Source organism: Oreochromis niloticus, linkage group LG13, assembly GCF_001858045.2.
Source record: "Oreochromis niloticus isolate F11D_XX linkage group LG13, O_niloticus_UMD_NMBU, whole genome shotgun sequence".
NCBI classification, from domain to species: Eukaryota; Metazoa; Chordata; class Actinopteri; order Cichliformes; family Cichlidae; genus Oreochromis; species Oreochromis niloticus.
The window spans coordinates 15,811,281-15,828,980 of record NC_031978.2 but is presented as its reverse complement, the minus strand read 5'-3'; the positions used below and the strand labels follow the sequence as shown (position 1 = coordinate 15,828,980).

General features: G+C 37.5%; 1 protein-coding gene across 3 annotated transcripts; it reads left to right on the top strand.

The window, feature by feature from the left end:
• Positions 1 to 4,850: 4,850 nt before the first annotated feature.
• On the top strand, positions 4,851 to 17,197 carry LOC102079633 (2-5A-dependent ribonuclease). Of its 3 annotated transcripts, XR_003213506.1 has the most exons (10): positions 4,851 to 4,925; positions 5,092 to 5,204; positions 8,504 to 8,570; positions 8,686 to 8,749; positions 12,713 to 14,542; positions 14,639 to 14,721; positions 14,930 to 15,132; positions 15,424 to 15,523; positions 15,598 to 15,719; positions 15,849 to 17,197. XR_003213506.1 is itself a non-coding variant. In XM_019366768.2 (9 exons), the coding sequence occupies exons 4-9, from the start codon at positions 14,242 to 14,244 to the stop codon at positions 16,006 to 16,008; spliced, it is 969 nt and encodes a 322-aa protein (XP_019222313.1). In that variant the 5' UTR covers positions 4,980 to 5,204; positions 8,504 to 8,570; positions 8,686 to 8,749; positions 12,713 to 14,241; the 3' UTR covers positions 16,009 to 17,197. The 3 variants fall into 3 exon arrangements, 1 of the variants encoding a protein (XP_019222313.1); XR_003213505.1 differs by lacking the exon at positions 4,851 to 4,925 and having other exon boundaries at positions 4,954 to 5,204; XM_019366768.2 differs by lacking the exon at positions 4,851 to 4,925 and having other exon boundaries at positions 4,980 to 5,204.
• The last annotated feature ends 503 nt before the right edge of the window (positions 17,198 to 17,700 follow it).

Sequence of the window (17,700 nt, the reverse complement as noted above, 5' to 3'; positions counted from 1 at the left end):
ATGCTGCGAACAACGAACTAAAAGTTGTTGCTTCTCACTCCTATTTATGGGTTTTTAGGATAAAAGGCTCAAAGGATCAAAGTGGTGGTAAGATTCTAAATGGGCGTGATGTCACGATTCTGGAAGCCAAAGAGGTTGTCACATGACATTTCTGGGATTTTTTACTTGGACAAATTATCACAATAGCTAATGTCCATTAAACTGAACTCTGGGACTTACCTAACACTAATATTTCATATATTACTTCAACACACTAATTTAATTAAAGGGTTTTGTATTAAATTATAATGTAATAAAAAACCACAGTGCACATGTGCAAGTAACAGTAGCCAGCTGCTGCCACAAGAGGGTGACGAATTAAAGGTTCACAGAGAGATCTCTTTACTTTGGGACATTTAAACAATGTGTATTATTACATTTGATTAAACAAGCACTGCTTTTCCTCCAGGCTTCCTAAAGCTCTTTCAAAGTTTCTCTTTTCAGTCTTTTTCAGTCCAGTCCTTGTACCAAAACTTTATCTCATGAAACTGGATGAATGGAGGACAAAAGAAGATGTTTTAGACCTAAACCCCCACTATCTACACCAGCTGAATAGCATCTGAAAGTCACATCTTTAACAGACAGACAAAGTCCAGCAAAGTCTCCACACAGGACCTGAGAGATGCATCTGAACCTTCAGTTCACTCCAAGATCACACATGTGCAGGAGAACTGAGTGCTGCTGTCAGATTGAAAAGTGCTTTAAACATGATGATACTGTCTTTGTTAAACAGCAGAATAGGTTTATAAAGTATCATTAACTAAAAGTGATGAAATAAATGTCTCTAAATCTACTAAATGTAGAATTGTAAATTTTGGACAGTTTAGTATTACAGCTGCTGATTAAACAATAGAGACAGATGTGCAGTAAAACTTTTATTTAGTGTTTCAAGTCAAAAACAAACAGAGCAGAGATACAGAGAAAGTCTTTTCATGAAAAATGAAGATACTGAATGTTGAGTTTCCCCTAATCATGTGTGTGCAGTTGGGTGAATGAGGCTGTGTCGAGTGTTCAGACTGAGTAGAAATGCACTGTGCTTGTCCATTTACATCCTTTAGATCCAATCTTGACTCTTTGCCCACTAAAATAATAAACCAGTACGTTTTTCTGTATGTAATATAATCTAAAGCATCCACAGTAACATTTTCCACCATACAACTGCACTCTAAGGTCAGCACGGTGGTGCAGTGGTTGGTACTGTTGCCTCACAGCAAGAAGGTCGTGCATGTGAATCTGCTGGCTGCTGTTTGCATGTTGTGTTGTCTGAGGGTGCTCCGGCTCCCTCTCACAGTCCAACAACTTGCTTTTTTAGGTTAATTGTTGATTCTTTTGGGAATTACAATCATCTATTGGGAATGTGATCATGAGTGGTGAACTGTAAAGTGTGTACCCTGAGTTTTACCTTGTGAAAGCTGGGATAGTCTTCAAGCCATCTCCAGCAACCCTTAAGTGCTTAAGAGGAAGGAAGAAGGGAAGGAAGGAAGGATAACTACAGTTTATGATCTCAGCTGTGATTATTAAAGGTTTGTGCTTTCTAGACATTCCCTGTAATAGAAAGAGCAGAGGGGTGTAGTACTTCATCACGGCCAGAGGGAGGCACTGTGGAACCATCAAACAAAAGACTCCAGTGCTGATAAGGCAACATGCTGTACATGGTGGCAACAGGTGGCAAACTCATCTGATCCATCCTCAGTCGCCCCAAATGAGCGTAAATGTGTTACTTTCCTTCAAGTCCTGTCATATTATTTTGTATCCACAAAACTATTAGAACAAAAATATTTAATTTAAAAAGACAAACCCAAATAGATTAATAGATCTTTTTTTGTCTTCATGAATATTTTCAGGAGAATAGAAGTAGTACTTATATAATGTGCCTGTTGCCTGAGATCCCATGACTGTAAGGTGACTGAGAAATATTTCCAATTTAAGAAAACTATGAAGGAGTTGATATTCGAAAGTTGATAAAGTCAAGAAGTGGAAAGAAAATCCTGAGCTGAATAAACGGGTGGAGAAGAAGAAATAATTTCAGTTGTGGTAACATAAAAAACTGACAACAGATGTGAAACAAACAAAAAAACAATCAGCATATAAAATACAATATTAAAGAAAGTAATAATCCCCTTAAAATGAGACAAATTACATAAGTCTGTTAGAATGAAATGTAACATGTTACAATTTAGAATTAATTATGAAACAAAAACAGGAGCTGATTTAAAATCGAATTACACTGAAAATTTACTTTATAGTTTGTATAATTTTTATATTTTAGTTCACAGACCTTTAAAGTGCAAAAAAAACTAGGCTTCACTTCTCACTTTGTATTGTGGTGAAAAGATTTAACATTCATCAAAAAACCATGAAGGGACCCGTCCTATAGTCGCCGTTTTACAGATTTATTTACACAGGAATAAATAAATACAATGAATACAACGGCCATGAAACATCAAATTTACAAAGCCTTGTTCTTATAAATGTCATATCAAAAAGCATTTTCAGAGTGAAACAAGAAAGACAACAGTTTCTCATGCTCCAAGCTGTATCACTTGCAATGTAATCAATAATTGTATTTTCCTCTTTTCTTCCTGTTAATACGGAGTTTCTTTACAAGAAAGTAAACAGCTGGCTGATTGTTGTCCAGTGTTTGCTCACTGCCAAAAATGTAAATTCTATAACTGTCTTGGTACCAGGGTTGCTGTCCCAGGGTTTTGAGTTTGGACTTTTTTCATTTAGTTTTTCTGTTTCTGTTCCCTGTTTTATTTTGGTAGTGTGCTATGTTTAGTTTTGCTTGCCCCATTTAATTAATCAGATTTGTTCCAGCTGTGTTTCCACCTCTTTCTCATTCTCCCATTGTAGTGGAGATATCAGGAATACACACGGTTGTGGCGCTGATTCACTCTTTAGCACTACGGTCACCCCGGTGTGTCGGCCAGAACACCACTTAAGGCCAAATTGTCTCAGAGTGTAGAAGAAGAAGCTTGAGGTTTGTTCTGAAACTTATAAACACCTGTATAAGAACAGAATAGACTTGTCCTATAAACTTTGGGGCCTTTCTACACTCATTATACTTTCTATCTCTGCTCCTGGTCACGTTGCTGTCAACTCCTCGTGTGTGCGCCTGTTTAATTTAGCCATTTGTGTTCAGGTCTCTTAGCTCCTATAATAAAACTGTTCATATTCCAAGCCAGCCTGCGAGTCCTCGCATTTGGTCAGTCCCAGCACCCATACCTGCTGCGAGGGAGAGAATGGCCAGCCGTCAACATGAGCGCCAGTACCAGCATCCAGAGCAGGCTGCTAGTCCTGCTCCACCTCAGCCAGAAGTCTGCGCTAAGCAGGCACCTGCCAAGCCGCCCAAGGTGTCCCATCACCTCCGTCGTTCCCCAGTGGAGCATTGCTGGCCATGCGGTCGGCCTCCTGAACTGCTGGATATTATTTTTTAAATAAAAGGGCCAGGTTATTTTTTCTGGTTTTACCTCAATGCCAGGTGATGAGGATAATGAGCTATCTAGTTAAGTTCCCTTCAGTGCTGCTGGACTAAAAGCAGAGGGTTATTCTTGTCTGAATCTGTGATTTTTATGTAAACTTAAAGCACATGTCTGTGTTGTTTGTTAAGTAGCATTAGCAAAAGACATTCAAATTATTATAATTGCCTAGTTTTACAAATTGTGAAACTCACAAAGAAAGAGGACAGCTGTGGCTCATTACTGAATTGGCTATGTGCAACCATGAATGATGATAAGTATTAATAAACAAATGAGACACTGTTGGAACACAATGTTCTACATTTTTGTACTAATAGCAAAGTAAATTGTAAACTATTACAAACAGTTAGGTTCTCGAAACTGTAGAGTTACAGTAGATACATTAAATTAAAAAAAACTTTGCATTTTAAGGATTGTAGAGTACGTCACAAACATACAATCATTATTTAATGATCACATGTTTAAGAAACAGAAAAAAAATTGATGCAAAAAAAAAGACTGTAAATTAAGGTCTCAGAGGGTCTGACCAGGGCCTCTTATACTTTCAGTTTTCAGTGTTTGCATCAAATTATAAACACTTGTATCTCCATAGTTAGCTACCATTAGTACATTAGTTATATGCGTATATTGCTCAGTCCTCTGTAATGTCCATTTTTATGTTAAGATATGCTACTGATTATCTGAGAAAGATGAATTGAATATTAAATGAAAAATCTAAAATTTGAATTATTACAAAACTGCACTATGGACTGGTGTCATGTTTAACAAACTTGCTGCTGGCTCTAACATTGGATTGGCTTCTGCTTCATTTCTATATTCTATTCCAGTGTCCTAAAAAAAGAGTTCTTTGTCTTTAAACGTCGTTAATGTTGCAGTCCTTAAAGGCATTCACCTGCTTTTTCTGCCACCTGCTGCGATGGCTCTTGATAGAACTTAAATATGTGGGATGATCTTGGACAGTTTAAAGTGGGCCTCTGTTCCTGTAAAGTAGACTGTGGTAAGGACCCGACACGCTCACTGGATTTCATTCACTATAGGTTAGTTTTATTTTCGTTCTGATGTTCCAGCATCAGTCACACAGGAACAGCTGCTTCTTCCTCCCAGTCTCCGTCCCCGTCATCACTATTTAAAAATAGAGAGAAGAAGATGATCAGCTTGAGCAGTCACACCCGCCCTCTCAGCCACACCTCGGCACCGCCCTGAGAGCTCACTGTAACACCCCTCCGCTGCAGCAGGCCGGAGACCACACCCCCGCCACATAGATCATATCACTACTGTGAGATAAAAGTGAAAGAGCAGCTCACAGATCAGTGGGAAGTCGCATCAGGAGAACATTAAGTATTTGTAGCATGTGATTCCCTTGTGTTTTCAGTCTGTGAAACGGCTGTTTGTCCCTTCACCAGGCAGGTAAGATCAGCAAAACTGCACCATAGGATGGTTTATACCTAAGATTTTTTTTAAAAATATATTATTAACATAACAAGAGGAAACATAGATTTGATTCTTTATTTATTCATTTCTTTTATTTTCTTTCATTTTCTCTTAAGCTCAAAGGCTGTTTTTATTTCCACAGTGATGGCAGCAGCAGTGTTCAGGAGCAGAGGACTGGCTGGTGTCAGAAACACCAACGTTTTAATCCTCATCTTTCTGCTGTCCCTGGTTTATGTCACAAATTCACTGATGAAAGTAAGAACAAAGTCACTGCTGAATTAACTGTTGCTGAAGGTACTTCTATGAAACATTTATTTGCAAATGTAAAACTACAGTCACTATGTAAGTCATTATAAGCATATCAGAGTTTAAATGGACGCATCCCGTTTTTGTAAATTTAAAAAAATTCTGACAAGTTTCTTAGAACAACTTAGGAAATCAGAAAAAGCAAAAGCAGCCAGAAGGAAGGCGGGTCAGTCAGTTTCATCTCTATTGCATGTTATCAGTCAAATTTGGTCATGTAGGAAACAACAAATGCGTATGAGTCATATCAGTGCACACTAAGAGAACTGCAACTCAGTCTGACTGTAGAAGTAAGTTTGACTTATATCCCCATGAAGTTATACATATGTAACTTTATTAAATTAATTTGGTACATGTTGTGGTAAACAGAGAATGTCTTTTGCTTTTCTGATATTGCCCAATAATTCATTAATGTTCGATTATATTTTTAAACATTATACATGTGTATGTAATTTGTATGTAACTGTATCATGTGAAGATTTTCTCTTGCGCTTTCTTTGTCAAGCCCTAAAGTTAAAATAAATCAGAGCTGATGCTTCTTGTACAAACTGTAGCATCCTCCCCCGCCCACTTACAATGGAGACGATGACTGTCTTTCTTTGCTTCCTAACTTTTCTTGAATTGTTCTTGAAATTAACAATTCTGAAGTTTATGGATTTTATAAAATATAAAACTGCAAAAATTATGTACAAAGCCAGACACAGTACCAGGAAATGTACAGAGGATGAATTGAGGGGAAAATTAAATATGAAGACCAATGTTCCCTCTAATTTTTCATGTGTCTGAGCGAACACACAAACTCCCTGAGCGATCCCTTGGACCACTGTGAGCGACATCAGACGTGTGCACTGTGGTCACGCCAGCATCTAATCCATCCAAGTTACATGGTTTATTACAATAATCAAATTACAGCATTTACATTTATGTTAGACTACTTTTAATTAACTGCTTTAGCCCACTTACAATGAAAATTTAAAAAATCCTGTTCATGACCTGTGTAGTATGTTAACACTATTGGAAGTAAAAATAACTTTAACTCCAATTTTGAAAACACAACTTTTTCTTTTTTTTCTTCATAAAGCTCTGACTTGTATTATGAGTCTGAGTCTGTGGTCTGGGAGAGTCCTGTAACTCTCTGTCTGCAAAATACAGTATATAATGACCAATGCTGGGCAATTAATTATATAGTTACTACTTCAAAAAAGTAACTCAGTTTGGCAAACAACAAAGTTTTTTGCAGCTATTTATTTTTTTTAATGCAGCCAAGGCGTTTTTAAATGAACATTTCAAACTATTTACAGAACAATCAGCTGTTCTGCATCAAATCTGATGCCACACAAATTATTTGTGCCACTCCAAAAAATAATTTCTGTCCACTATGAGATAAAGGAGAACAACAGCTTGATACCTGCAGGCCTGACAACAGGAGATGTATCACTCCTGTAACACCTGTAACATTCAGCAGCCGCCTCAATGTTCTGACACACCAACAAAACTTTTGACTACACTACACACTAACTACACACTAACTACACAAGATTTGCGCTAAACGTCTCAAATCTCTCACATGTCAGAACACCGCCGTCACTCCTAAAACTTCCCCCCGTTTCTTAACAACTAGATGCCACGTTGCCATATCATTTTTTGATTGGTCGACACGGTACTTTTTTCGACCAATAGCAAAGGGTGGGGGTTTTTTGGTGTTGTTTTTGCTCACAGGCGGAGAGTGCTTTGAGCGGTTTCCTTATAAAACGCCGTTTTTACCGTTTCTTCCCGCAGTAAATATAAACAACGATAGTATTCAGGAAGAAAACCAAACATTGCAGATATTTTTATCACAACTCTGGTTTTACGTGGCCTATCAACACAATTTAAAAACTGGTATAAAGTCCACACTTTTCCCGTCAATTGTTCCGTCTGTCCTGCTCACATCTCCAATGGTTGTACACGTTGTCATTAACGTGGCTTCACTGCACATCAGCCACGCCGCTTTGCTAGCTAAAACACCGGTGTCGGCACATAAGGACGCTGTCATAGCCTGTCAACGACGTTGATTGGCTGCGTGTATACGAATGTGAATCGCATTATTGGCTGGTCTATAGGATAAGGTGGCATCGTTCTAATCCCATACAGGAGCAGCCAGTCACTTACTGACTAACACTGCAAAACAGAATTGTTAAAGTTTTAATTTTAATTTCAATTCAGGTTAGATTTTTTTTGTGCGCAACGCAGATTTTCTGTGCGCAGAGACCGTGCCAGCAGTGCGCAATTGCGCACGTGCGCAGCTTAGAGGGAACATTGTGTGTATGTATATATATATATATATATATATATGTGTGTGTGTGTGTGTGTGTGTGTGTATATGTGTATGTATGTATGTATATATATATATGTATAATTAATTCATATTATGTGTTGGTTTCTATAATGATCATCACAACAAAACCTGTAATTTGTCCCTGAAATGATTTCACGTGGAGTTATCTTATTAAGGTTCCCAGTCTCACAGTATTTCATTTCTCAAATCTTTGTCTAACAGCTTCACAGTAGCTACAGAATTTATTGCTGTATCATTATCCCCCCTCACATCTCAACAAATGATTAGAGAATCGGGTTTAGTTCAAAGGAAATCGTTACTCTTTTAACACATAAACACAGTGCAGACAGATGTATAAGGACGCTGAAGAGATGGCAGAAAGCCAAATATTGTCAGACAGAAAAGCACACAGACAAACTTGGAAAAGTTGATTTGTGGAAAATGAAATGCCGTTGGCGGCGATGGACAGCTGCTAGTATACACTCTCATGCAGTAATGAGCTTGCATGTTGCTATAAGACAGCTGATCGAGTTGTTTCATTGACTACACGTTTAATAAAGGGTACAAGACCCGTGGCGGTTGTTTGGCTTCGAAATGACTAGAATCACATTTCGACTTTTTTCTCAAAATAGTATTTCGATTTCAATGTTGAGATTTCTACTTTATTAAAGTAAATGAAATTTTTTTTCTAAATGTGACCTAATACTGCTTCGTACTTCTCCGACTTTTCCGTAATCATCAACACCAGAAAAAAAAAAGAAAAAAGGGAGGGACCCTGAGAAAAAGATGTCAAAATGAAAAAAAATAATAATCTGTGTTCGCTCGTGGAGACTTACTTGCTATTACAGTGTTTCCAGTTTACTCGAGGTTATGATTGGTCTGAATTTCTGAAAGAGAGTGTGTTTAATCGAAGTTTCATCGCCTTTGAATACAGTTTTAAGCCTGTGTCGGCAACAAGGCGGGACCGCTACTTCGCAAAGAACAAGACTCGCTTGAGCGCAGTAAGTAGACTGAGATCTTGAAGGTTCCAAAACCATACTAGTAATACCAAACTGAGGTAGAAACACACCCAGTCCACTAGCAATGTATTTCTCCAGTCTTTATCTTCTATTGTAGCTCCTTAAACAGGAGGATCCGAAAGAGACGGAGAAGTTCTGAGAGGAGCAGCGACTTGACTTCGGTAAGTTATTTATACTTTTCCTCTAACGATTTTGTAAAATCATCTTTAGATTTGCGTAAGAAAAGCTTAGTTTTACTTCATGTAACAGGATTTCAGGTATACTTGAGAAGAGCATGAGCTTTGTTGTGGAAAAATTGAGCCTCTAAACCAAACCGATTTCCTGCGATTTATTGAAAGAAAGTTAAAACGTTTGCAAAGAAATCAATACAGCACAGGTTTCGAACTGGCATTGACAACTAGGCAAAAATATTAACAGCTGCTTTATTGGCATTTTGTGGATACAATCTTTGTCTGTTCAGCTGTGGGGAGATCAGTACCCAAAGTCATGCAAAAGTCTGAAAATAAAGTGCGTCACATACAGTTAGCTGTTTTCAAATCTCCACGCCCCAATTCTTTGTCAAGAAAGTTGTAGTTATATAGAAACAGTGCACAGATCAGTTAGATGACTTGAAACAAAAACTTTCCATTACATATATAAAAAAAACAAAGAAAAAAAAATGGACACAAATATGAAAAATAAAAACGGAGAGCAAACAAAAAACCCTACAACATTAAATGTGCTTCCAACACTGACATCTGGGGGAAAGTTCTGCGAACACAGAAATCAAAAGGCTCCTTTTACACATGAATAGCCTACAACACAGTTAATGCTTCCAATCTTTCCAAGTTATTATTTTTGCTTGCATAAATCTTCCAGTGTGGCAGCCTGAACAGAATTTTAGTTTTTAAAAACATTTACACACTCAAATAAAATTAACTACTTTCTGCTTCTGTTTACACTGTCCCTACCAATGGCGTCGGTAGGCCTAAAATTAATTAATTTTTTTTATTTTTTTACTTATTCTATTTTTTACAGAAATTGCAGACAAATTCAATATAAAGATGCAGGAATGTGAGTTTAAATAAATAATAATATACTATAAACTTCAATATGATCATAATACAGTTCGTCCCTTTCACTTTGTAGTGTTAAGTTAGGTCAGTGTTTTGTTATCAAATCCGTTCCAGTTCTTCACAGGGAACGCCCATATTACTGAAAATCCGGTCCACATTTTCACAGCTACTTTACACTCCGCTGTATCTACACTTGCGCACACACTATCGTATATGCTGCACACAGCAACAACATGGATATATGCAAGTTTTTCAAGAAAGTCTTCATCACTGTTGGTAGCATCAATTAGTTAGCTCCAGCTAACAGCAGAAGTCCCATGTAATTAATGAACCAGGTGCTCCCCATTTTGATAAATAAAAACCTGGCTAGCACACTAAGTTAAATTGCTAGCATAATTTAAATTTCTGTCACTTGTTTTAGCTGTGAAAAATTTGAGCTGAGCTCATTCAGGTATGGTTATCATTCAGGGGCGTCACTAGGTTTTAACGACAGGGGGGCTTAGCCCCAAAGAGAAGCACACGATATGAACAAATGTAGCGCATGAGCATAAAATTTCACAAACAGAAAACAAAGACTGAGAAATTGCTGGTCTGGACCAATGGAATATTTGCACTAGGGCTTGTGACGTATTTCCGTTTCCAAATACTGCCGCTTGAAAAAAGAAAGTATTTAAAACAGAACATTTTCAAAAACAGGAGAAGAAATACTCGAGCGTTGCTGTGTCCCACTTTGTTCGGCTTTTAGCGGCATACTAAGTTTCCATGGCTTTCCAACTCATTTCCGAGTTGAGAAGACAATGGCTGGTAAACATACGCTGGGACCATTTCACGATTACCTCTCACACCAGGGTCTGCAGCAGACACTTTGCCAATGATCAACTCATAGAGCCAACAACCCTTGATGGTGGAAGGCGGCTTATTGAAGGTGCTGTACCAACACTTTTTGAGTGGAATGACTATAAAGTTGAACCACCGCGGCGTAGTGTTTGGGAGCGAACGGAGCGACGCCCTGAGCTGTCAGTTAAATATATCATATAGGAAACACACACAGTGATATTTGAGAAGTGAAATGAAGTTTATTAGATTAACAGAAAGTGTGCAATAATTGTTTAAACAAAATCAGGCAGGTGCATAAATTTGGGCACTGTTGTCATTTTATTGATTCCAAAACCTTTAGAACTAATTATTGGAACTCAAATTGGCTTGGTAAACTCAATGACCCCTGACCTACATACACAGGTGAATCCAATAATGAGAGAGTATTTAAGGGGGTCAATTGTAAGTTTCCGTCCTCTTTTAATTTTCTCTGAAGAGTAGCAACATGAGGGTCTCAAAACAACTCTCAAATGACCTGAAGACAAAGATTGTTCACCATCATGGTTTAGGGGAAGGATACAGAAAGCTGTCTCAGAGATTTAAGCTGTTTCCACAGTTAGGAACATATTGAGAAAATGGAAGACCACAGACTCAGTTCAAGTTAAGGCTCGAAGTGGCAGACCAAGAAAAATCTCGGATAGACAGAAGCGACGAATGGTGAGAACAGTCACAGTCAACCCACAGACCAGCACCAAAGACCTACAACATCATCTTGCAGCAGATGGAGTCACTGTGTATCGTTCAACCATTCGGCGTACTTTTCACAAGGAGATGCTGTATGCAAGAGTGATGCAGAGGAAGCCTTTTCTCCGCCCACAGTACAAACAGAGCCGCGTGAGGTATGCTAAAGCACATTTGGACAAGCCAGCTTCATTTTGGAATAAGGTGCTGTGGACTGATGAAACTAAAATTGAGTTATTTGGGCATAACAAGGGGCATTATGCATGGAGGAAAAAGAACACAGCATTCCAAGAAAAACACCTGCCAAAATGTGGTGGTGGTTCCATCATGCTGTGGGGCTGTGTGGCCAGTGCAGGGACTGGGAATCTTGTCAAAGTTGAGGGACACATGGATTCCACTCAGTATCAGCAGATTCTGGAGACCAATGTCCAGGAATCAGTGACAAAGCTGAAGCTGCGCCGGGGCTGGATCTTTCAACAAGACAACGACCCGAAACACTGCTCAAAATCCACTAAAGCATTCATGCAGAGGAACAAGTACAATGTTCTGGAACGCCCATCTCAGTCCCCAGACCTGAATATTATTGAAAATCTGTGGTGTGAGTTAAAGAGAGCTGTCCATGCTCGGAAGCCATCAAACCTGAATGAACTAGAGAGGTTTTGTAAAGAGGAATGGTCCAAAATACCTTCAACCACAATCCAGACTCTCATTGGAAACTACAGAGGCTGTAATTTCTGCAAAAGGCAAATCTACTAAATATTGATTTAATTTCGTTTTTTGTGGTGCCCAAATTTATGCACCTGCCTGATTTTGTTTAAACAATTATTGCACACTTTCTGTAAATCCAATAAACTGCATTTCACTTCTCAAATATCACTGTGTGTGTTTCCTATATGATATATTTAACTGACATTTTTTATTGTAACAACCAACGATTTATAAAGGAAAATAATGACTATTAACAAGGTTGCCCCAACTTTTGCATCCCACCGTACCTTACACCTCCTCATTACCTTCACCTACACTGAAATCTGCTACAGTCTCTGCTCGCTTCCCCCTGGAGACACTCTCTTCCACTTCATCCATCTTACTCCAGAACTCCTCTCTCTCTTCTGACATACAACCTGTAGGGCATACGCACTGTCAGCATTTAACATCACCCCTTTGATTTCCATTTTCAAACTTATGATCCTGTCTAATGCTTTCTTCACTTCTACAACACTGTTCACATACTCTTACTTCAAGATGTTTCTTTCTATCTACACCACAGTAGAATGGCTTGAATCCACCACCTTTTCCTCCATCGTGAAAAATAAGTGAAAAAATTAACACATTCTTCATGCAGATTTTGTAGTACATGGCTAATATTAGTACTTAATTTTTTTATTTTTTGAATTTGCATAGTTTGTATTGTCTATTTTATTACTTAATGTTTTCTTTATTTTGACCTTTGTGACTGTCTGTCTATGAAAAGCACTTAAAAAATAAACCTTACCTTAATTTCTTTCACAGGTAATCTGAAGCAAAGACATGAATTCTGTCACTCCAGGAATTGAACACCTCCAGTAAGAGAAACACACCCTGTAATAGAGTGTATATTTAATGATGACCTTGAGAAGCTTAAAACATTACTGAAGAACAGTGATGTTAATGAACTTTATCACTGTAAAGACTGGGATGATGATATAACCCCACTGATTGCTGCTGTTGCAAAGCACAACAAACCTATATCTTTTGACCTTTTAATTAATGGTGCGGACCCAAATATAACTTCTAAACACCACTTCACACCTTTGCATTATTTCTCCCTGACCAACACACTTGATTTTGTGGAGAAACTCCTGGAAGCAAATTCTCATCCAGATGGATCTACTCCAATGCAACCACATAAACACACATCAGTGCCAACTGCTGATATTAGAGACAAAGAGGATGTCATGCAAAGACTCATTTCTGCTGGTGCACGGGTCACATTGCTGCCCAAGAATGATGCTGAGTGTGTTAGTAACAATAATAAAAAGTCTCAGATGATTGCATCAAATGAAGATGAGGCATTTTCCAAGATCAGAGATTTTATTGATGTGGAAACTGCTGCTTTTAAAACACCTGAAGAAGTGTTTACAACTGATAACAATAAGATGCTGTTAGAGAATCCAGAGTCACATTTGACCATATATGAAATTCTCTTTACTGGGAGAGGAAAAGAAAAACATGGCCAGAGATGTATTACATGGCTAAAGGAAACTGGAAATGTGAATACTTACATTGCAGGTGCAGCCAGTCGTTTTCCAAACATCCCTAAGACACATGTAAGGCTGGCAGTTGAAGGTTTAAATGCAGTTTTCTGTACAATGGATGACATAACAAATGAGCATGCAGTAGCTATAGTTCCACAACTACTGAACCTGCTTGACTCACAAGACAGTGGTGTTTGTGAAGCAGTGCTACAAACACTCTATGTGATAACACAGAAAACAAAAGGCACAAAGAGCTGGGACTTTTTAGAGAACTTATGCAGAACAGTTGCCCCTTTTGTAAATGAGAAGCACCCCACTAACATCAGGGTCTACACATATAGCATAGTCGCAAATCTGATGTCAGTTGAACAGGCAGCTAAAATTTTTACATCAGAGGTTGTAACTTCCGTGCCCAAGGACATACTGACATCAGCTGAAATGAAAATGAATCAAAAGCTGAAAGAAGTGCTGAGAAGTCTGAAAAATTATTTGAGCAAACCAAACTCAGAATGTGAGGGAAATGCAGCATCGTCTGTGGCCAGGAATATGAAGGAAATGCCGGAATCAGCTTCAGATGAAACGCCTTTCAACCAACACGAGTTTCGCAGGACACCAGTGAGCAAGAGGTGGAAGAAGCTCCTGGATAAACTGGAGCAAGATGTTCGCAATGGGAAAAAAAACAGTAATCAGAATCGGAAAATGTTTTTATGTGAATGATTCAAACTTAAAATAAATAAAAAAGAAAAGGGTACTGAAGTCTTCTTGGGACTGAGAGAGGATGGCACAGAAGTTACCATTAAGAAAATGTCTAAAAGCAACAGTGGCAATCTGAAGAGTGAAAAAGAAATCCTACAACTCCCTAAACTCGATCATCCTCATATCATACGATATGTTGATGTTGAAGAGGACAAGAAATTTGAATATCTTTGTCTGCAACTTTTTGAATACACCTTGGATAGCTATATCAACGAAATTAATAAAGACCGTGGGAAAGATTTCCTTTTACAGAGACTCGTCAAACAACTTCTTGAAAGTCTAAAGGTGCTTCACTCTCAAGATCCTCCAATTCTCCACAAAAATCTCATACCCAAGAACATTTTGATTGGTAAGACACATTTAAAATTGAGTAAAATCTATATTCATTGGTAAATTGAAGACATGATTTTGTTTGATGGGTTTTTGTATGTTTTTCCTCCTGCAGATGTTATTGGGAGGGTAAGATTAGCTGGTTTTGGCATGAGCAACCAGAAACAAGACTCATACACGTCAAGCAGTGAAATAAAGGTAAAATGTGCCACACACAAACTTGACTGAGAACATGGTGAAAAGTACCTAAACTTGATGTTGTGAAAATGTTCTTAAGGTGGCAAGAATGGCCCAAGAGACGACAGAGAACAAACCATACAAATCAAACAGTGATATACAGCTTATTATGTTTGTTAGAAAATGTTAATGGATGGTTTGGTAAATTAAGTAATTTGTTACTCTTAAGGTGGCAGGATTTCTGATTTCTCATATCCTCTCTGGAGCCCGGCGTAAATTTAAAACTGAAATCAAAAAATGTAAGGACAATTTGAAACATATTAACGATGTGGTGGCAAAGAATCTCATCAAGTGGATGATCAGAGATGAGCCAGAGGGCAGACCCAAAGCAGAAGAATGCTTGGACCATCCCTTCTTCTGGACTAAGAACGAGTAAGGAAGTCATACTGATTGATTAATTAATAAATAGTTATTATTTGAACAAATTGTGATTTTTGGTTTCACCTCAACTCTCTGTAAAACAAAGATGGAGATGCCCACGCTAGCCTAAAACTCTGATAAGGTCATCCAGGATCAGCCTAGTTCAATATGCATGGTCACGTTTGTTACAAATGATAAATCTTCTTCTTATACATTTGCTGTTGTTTTTAAAATATTTATTCAGGCTGCTTCTGCTTATGATTAATTTCCACCTATGAAGCATAATTTAAATTTTAATTCAAGGAAATTTGAATACCCGAGATGGACTGCTAACAGGAAGGAAGTGAAAAACTGTCGGGAGGCTGACCAGAACCTGAAACCCTTTAAAGACTGGAAAAAAGAGGTGACTGCAACATTGTGGCAAAACTTTTGCATTCCTAAAGTCCATATCATGACCAGTGTTATTTGTTGTTGCAGTTTTCATCCACTATTGTTACGGAGCTGGACACTTATAGTCGTGAAACACCTCCCAAACCCAAACCATACCCTGAAACTGTATTTGGACTGCTCCTTTTTATACGTAATCTCCATGAGCATTAGTAAGTTAAAGTCCTATCTATCTATTGTGCATTAAAAGTTTGAATCTTGTTAATCATGATGACTGTGTTAACGCGGCTCAAGCGCGTTAACGCTGACAGCTCTACTAATAATGCTTTCCTTTTTCACAGTCCGCATTACGCAAAGGAGTGTGATGCAGTGAACAAATTTCCAGATCTCTTTGGTTGGGTTTACAAGTATGCCGAGGACCATCACTGGAATTCAGAGTCACCTTTGAAAGAAATGTTTCAAAGAAAAAAAGACAAAGTGGACTTTAGCACAGTGTTGTGATGCCATCTATGAGCACTGAGGAGTGAGCAGTCTCAACCTACTAAAATGAAAATGAAATGAAAGTTGAATTCAGAATGAAGGACCACTCAGTGGCTGTGGAGCTTGAGAGAAGTAATAAAAATATGTAAATATAAGTATTATTGTATGGCGCTCATCTTACTTCAGTATCTTTTATTTTGTCAGGCTGTATACTTTCAAAGACTTCTTTTAGTTTTGTTTTGCTACTAGTTAACTCCCAATTGAATGAAGATAGGTAGAAACAATGGAGGTTCAGGATGAAGAATCTCATGAATGACTAAGGCTAACATACTGCCAGTGAAAAACAAGAAAAGCAGTTAGTAGCTTTAGAACCACAGATGTAATTAAACCATAAGATGCAGGCTGTGTTCTTCTCAGGCATGTACAAGCATGACCCTGAAACTATACCTAAATTGATTTAAGCTAAATTTAAGTTCAATGTATTTGAGCTACAATGTATGATTTGTGTCTGTTATCGTCTACTGTGCCTTGTATGAAATAATAATTATATTATCTTTTTTGCCAAAGTCTCACAGAAGCATATTAGAAAATCATTTTTTTGTGAAATTGCATACTTTTTTATGTAGTTAATCTAGCATGATACCTTTATTTTGCTGTATTTGTTTATTCAGTTAATTTTGAAGCCTAATTCTACATCACGAAATGAAAAGAAGAGAACGAATAGATATAAATGAAATTCTTTTGATCTCTTTCATAAAAATTTAACTTAGAAAAAGGAGCATCTGATTATTCCACTAGTTTTTTGAACTTTCCACTTCCTGTTGTAGGCTTACAGAGCTTATGAATAAAATAGTATGCACATGCATTTTGTTATGTAAAATTTTCATTATATGATCCAAATTGTACAAACATTCTATCACACAAGTCTTTATACTTAATTGTAAGATCCACAAACAGATGTGGCAGATATTATATTGGATTTCATAAAATGCCAAGCTTCTGAGACCTTCTTTAAAAAAAAAACTTTAAAAATGTGATGAATTGTGCGTATTTTATTCGAACTTTTAAATTTACTTTTAGTAGTAATAGTCTGGAGGTCGATTCTTATCTAGCTTAATAAATTTGTAAAAATGTCACAGTGAATATAAAATGTTTTATACTTTTTTCACTTTAAAGCTCATTGAGGTAAAATAAAGGTAACCAGAGAACATTTCCCCTGGAATTCGTGTTTAATTTTAATATCTGGCCTGTTATTCTCTAACAATGTGACTAAAGGTAACATATTTGGTGCCAGACCTTGTGCTTTTTATAAAGGTAACAATTTCAGTTTTGGCGTTGTCGTTTCCCTGAGCATTCTCATTCCCAACGTATAACATACCGATGATTTGTCACGGCCCAAGGCGTATCAAAGTAATCTTCTCTTTTAAAGGTGTGTTGCTTATGAAATCCATGAAGTGCTACAGAGAAAATTGCATTTTATTTACGTAATTAACACATTTTGAACTCTTAAAGAAATATAACAAAAGGAAAGACACCAACCTGAACTAAAATGATCCATGTAGCAAACAAAAACTGTTGTCAGCCGCCACCCTTATATCGCCTTTGGGCTGTTGGAGCCTTGACCTGACTCTTAAAAAATAATTGGAAAAAAGCACTATGCTGCTGAAAAATGAAAAATAGATATTTGCAAAATTCTGCCTAAATATGTATTTT

What these genes read in the sequence shown, in the direction of transcription:
- LOC102079633 (XM_019366768.2), top strand. Translation starts at nt 14,242, where the DNA reads ATGTCTAAAAGCAACAGTGGCAATCTGAAGAGTGAAAAAGAAATCCTA. An exon ending in CGTCAAGCAGTGAAATAAAG is followed by an intron (nt 14,722 to 14,929) that starts GTAAAATGTGCC and finishes GTTACTCTTAAG; the next exon opens with GTGGCAGGATTTCTGATTTC. An exon ending in CGTAATCTCCATGAGCATTA is followed by an intron (nt 15,720 to 15,848) that starts GTAAGTTAAAGT and finishes CCTTTTTCACAG; the next exon opens with TCCGCATTACGCAAAGGAGT.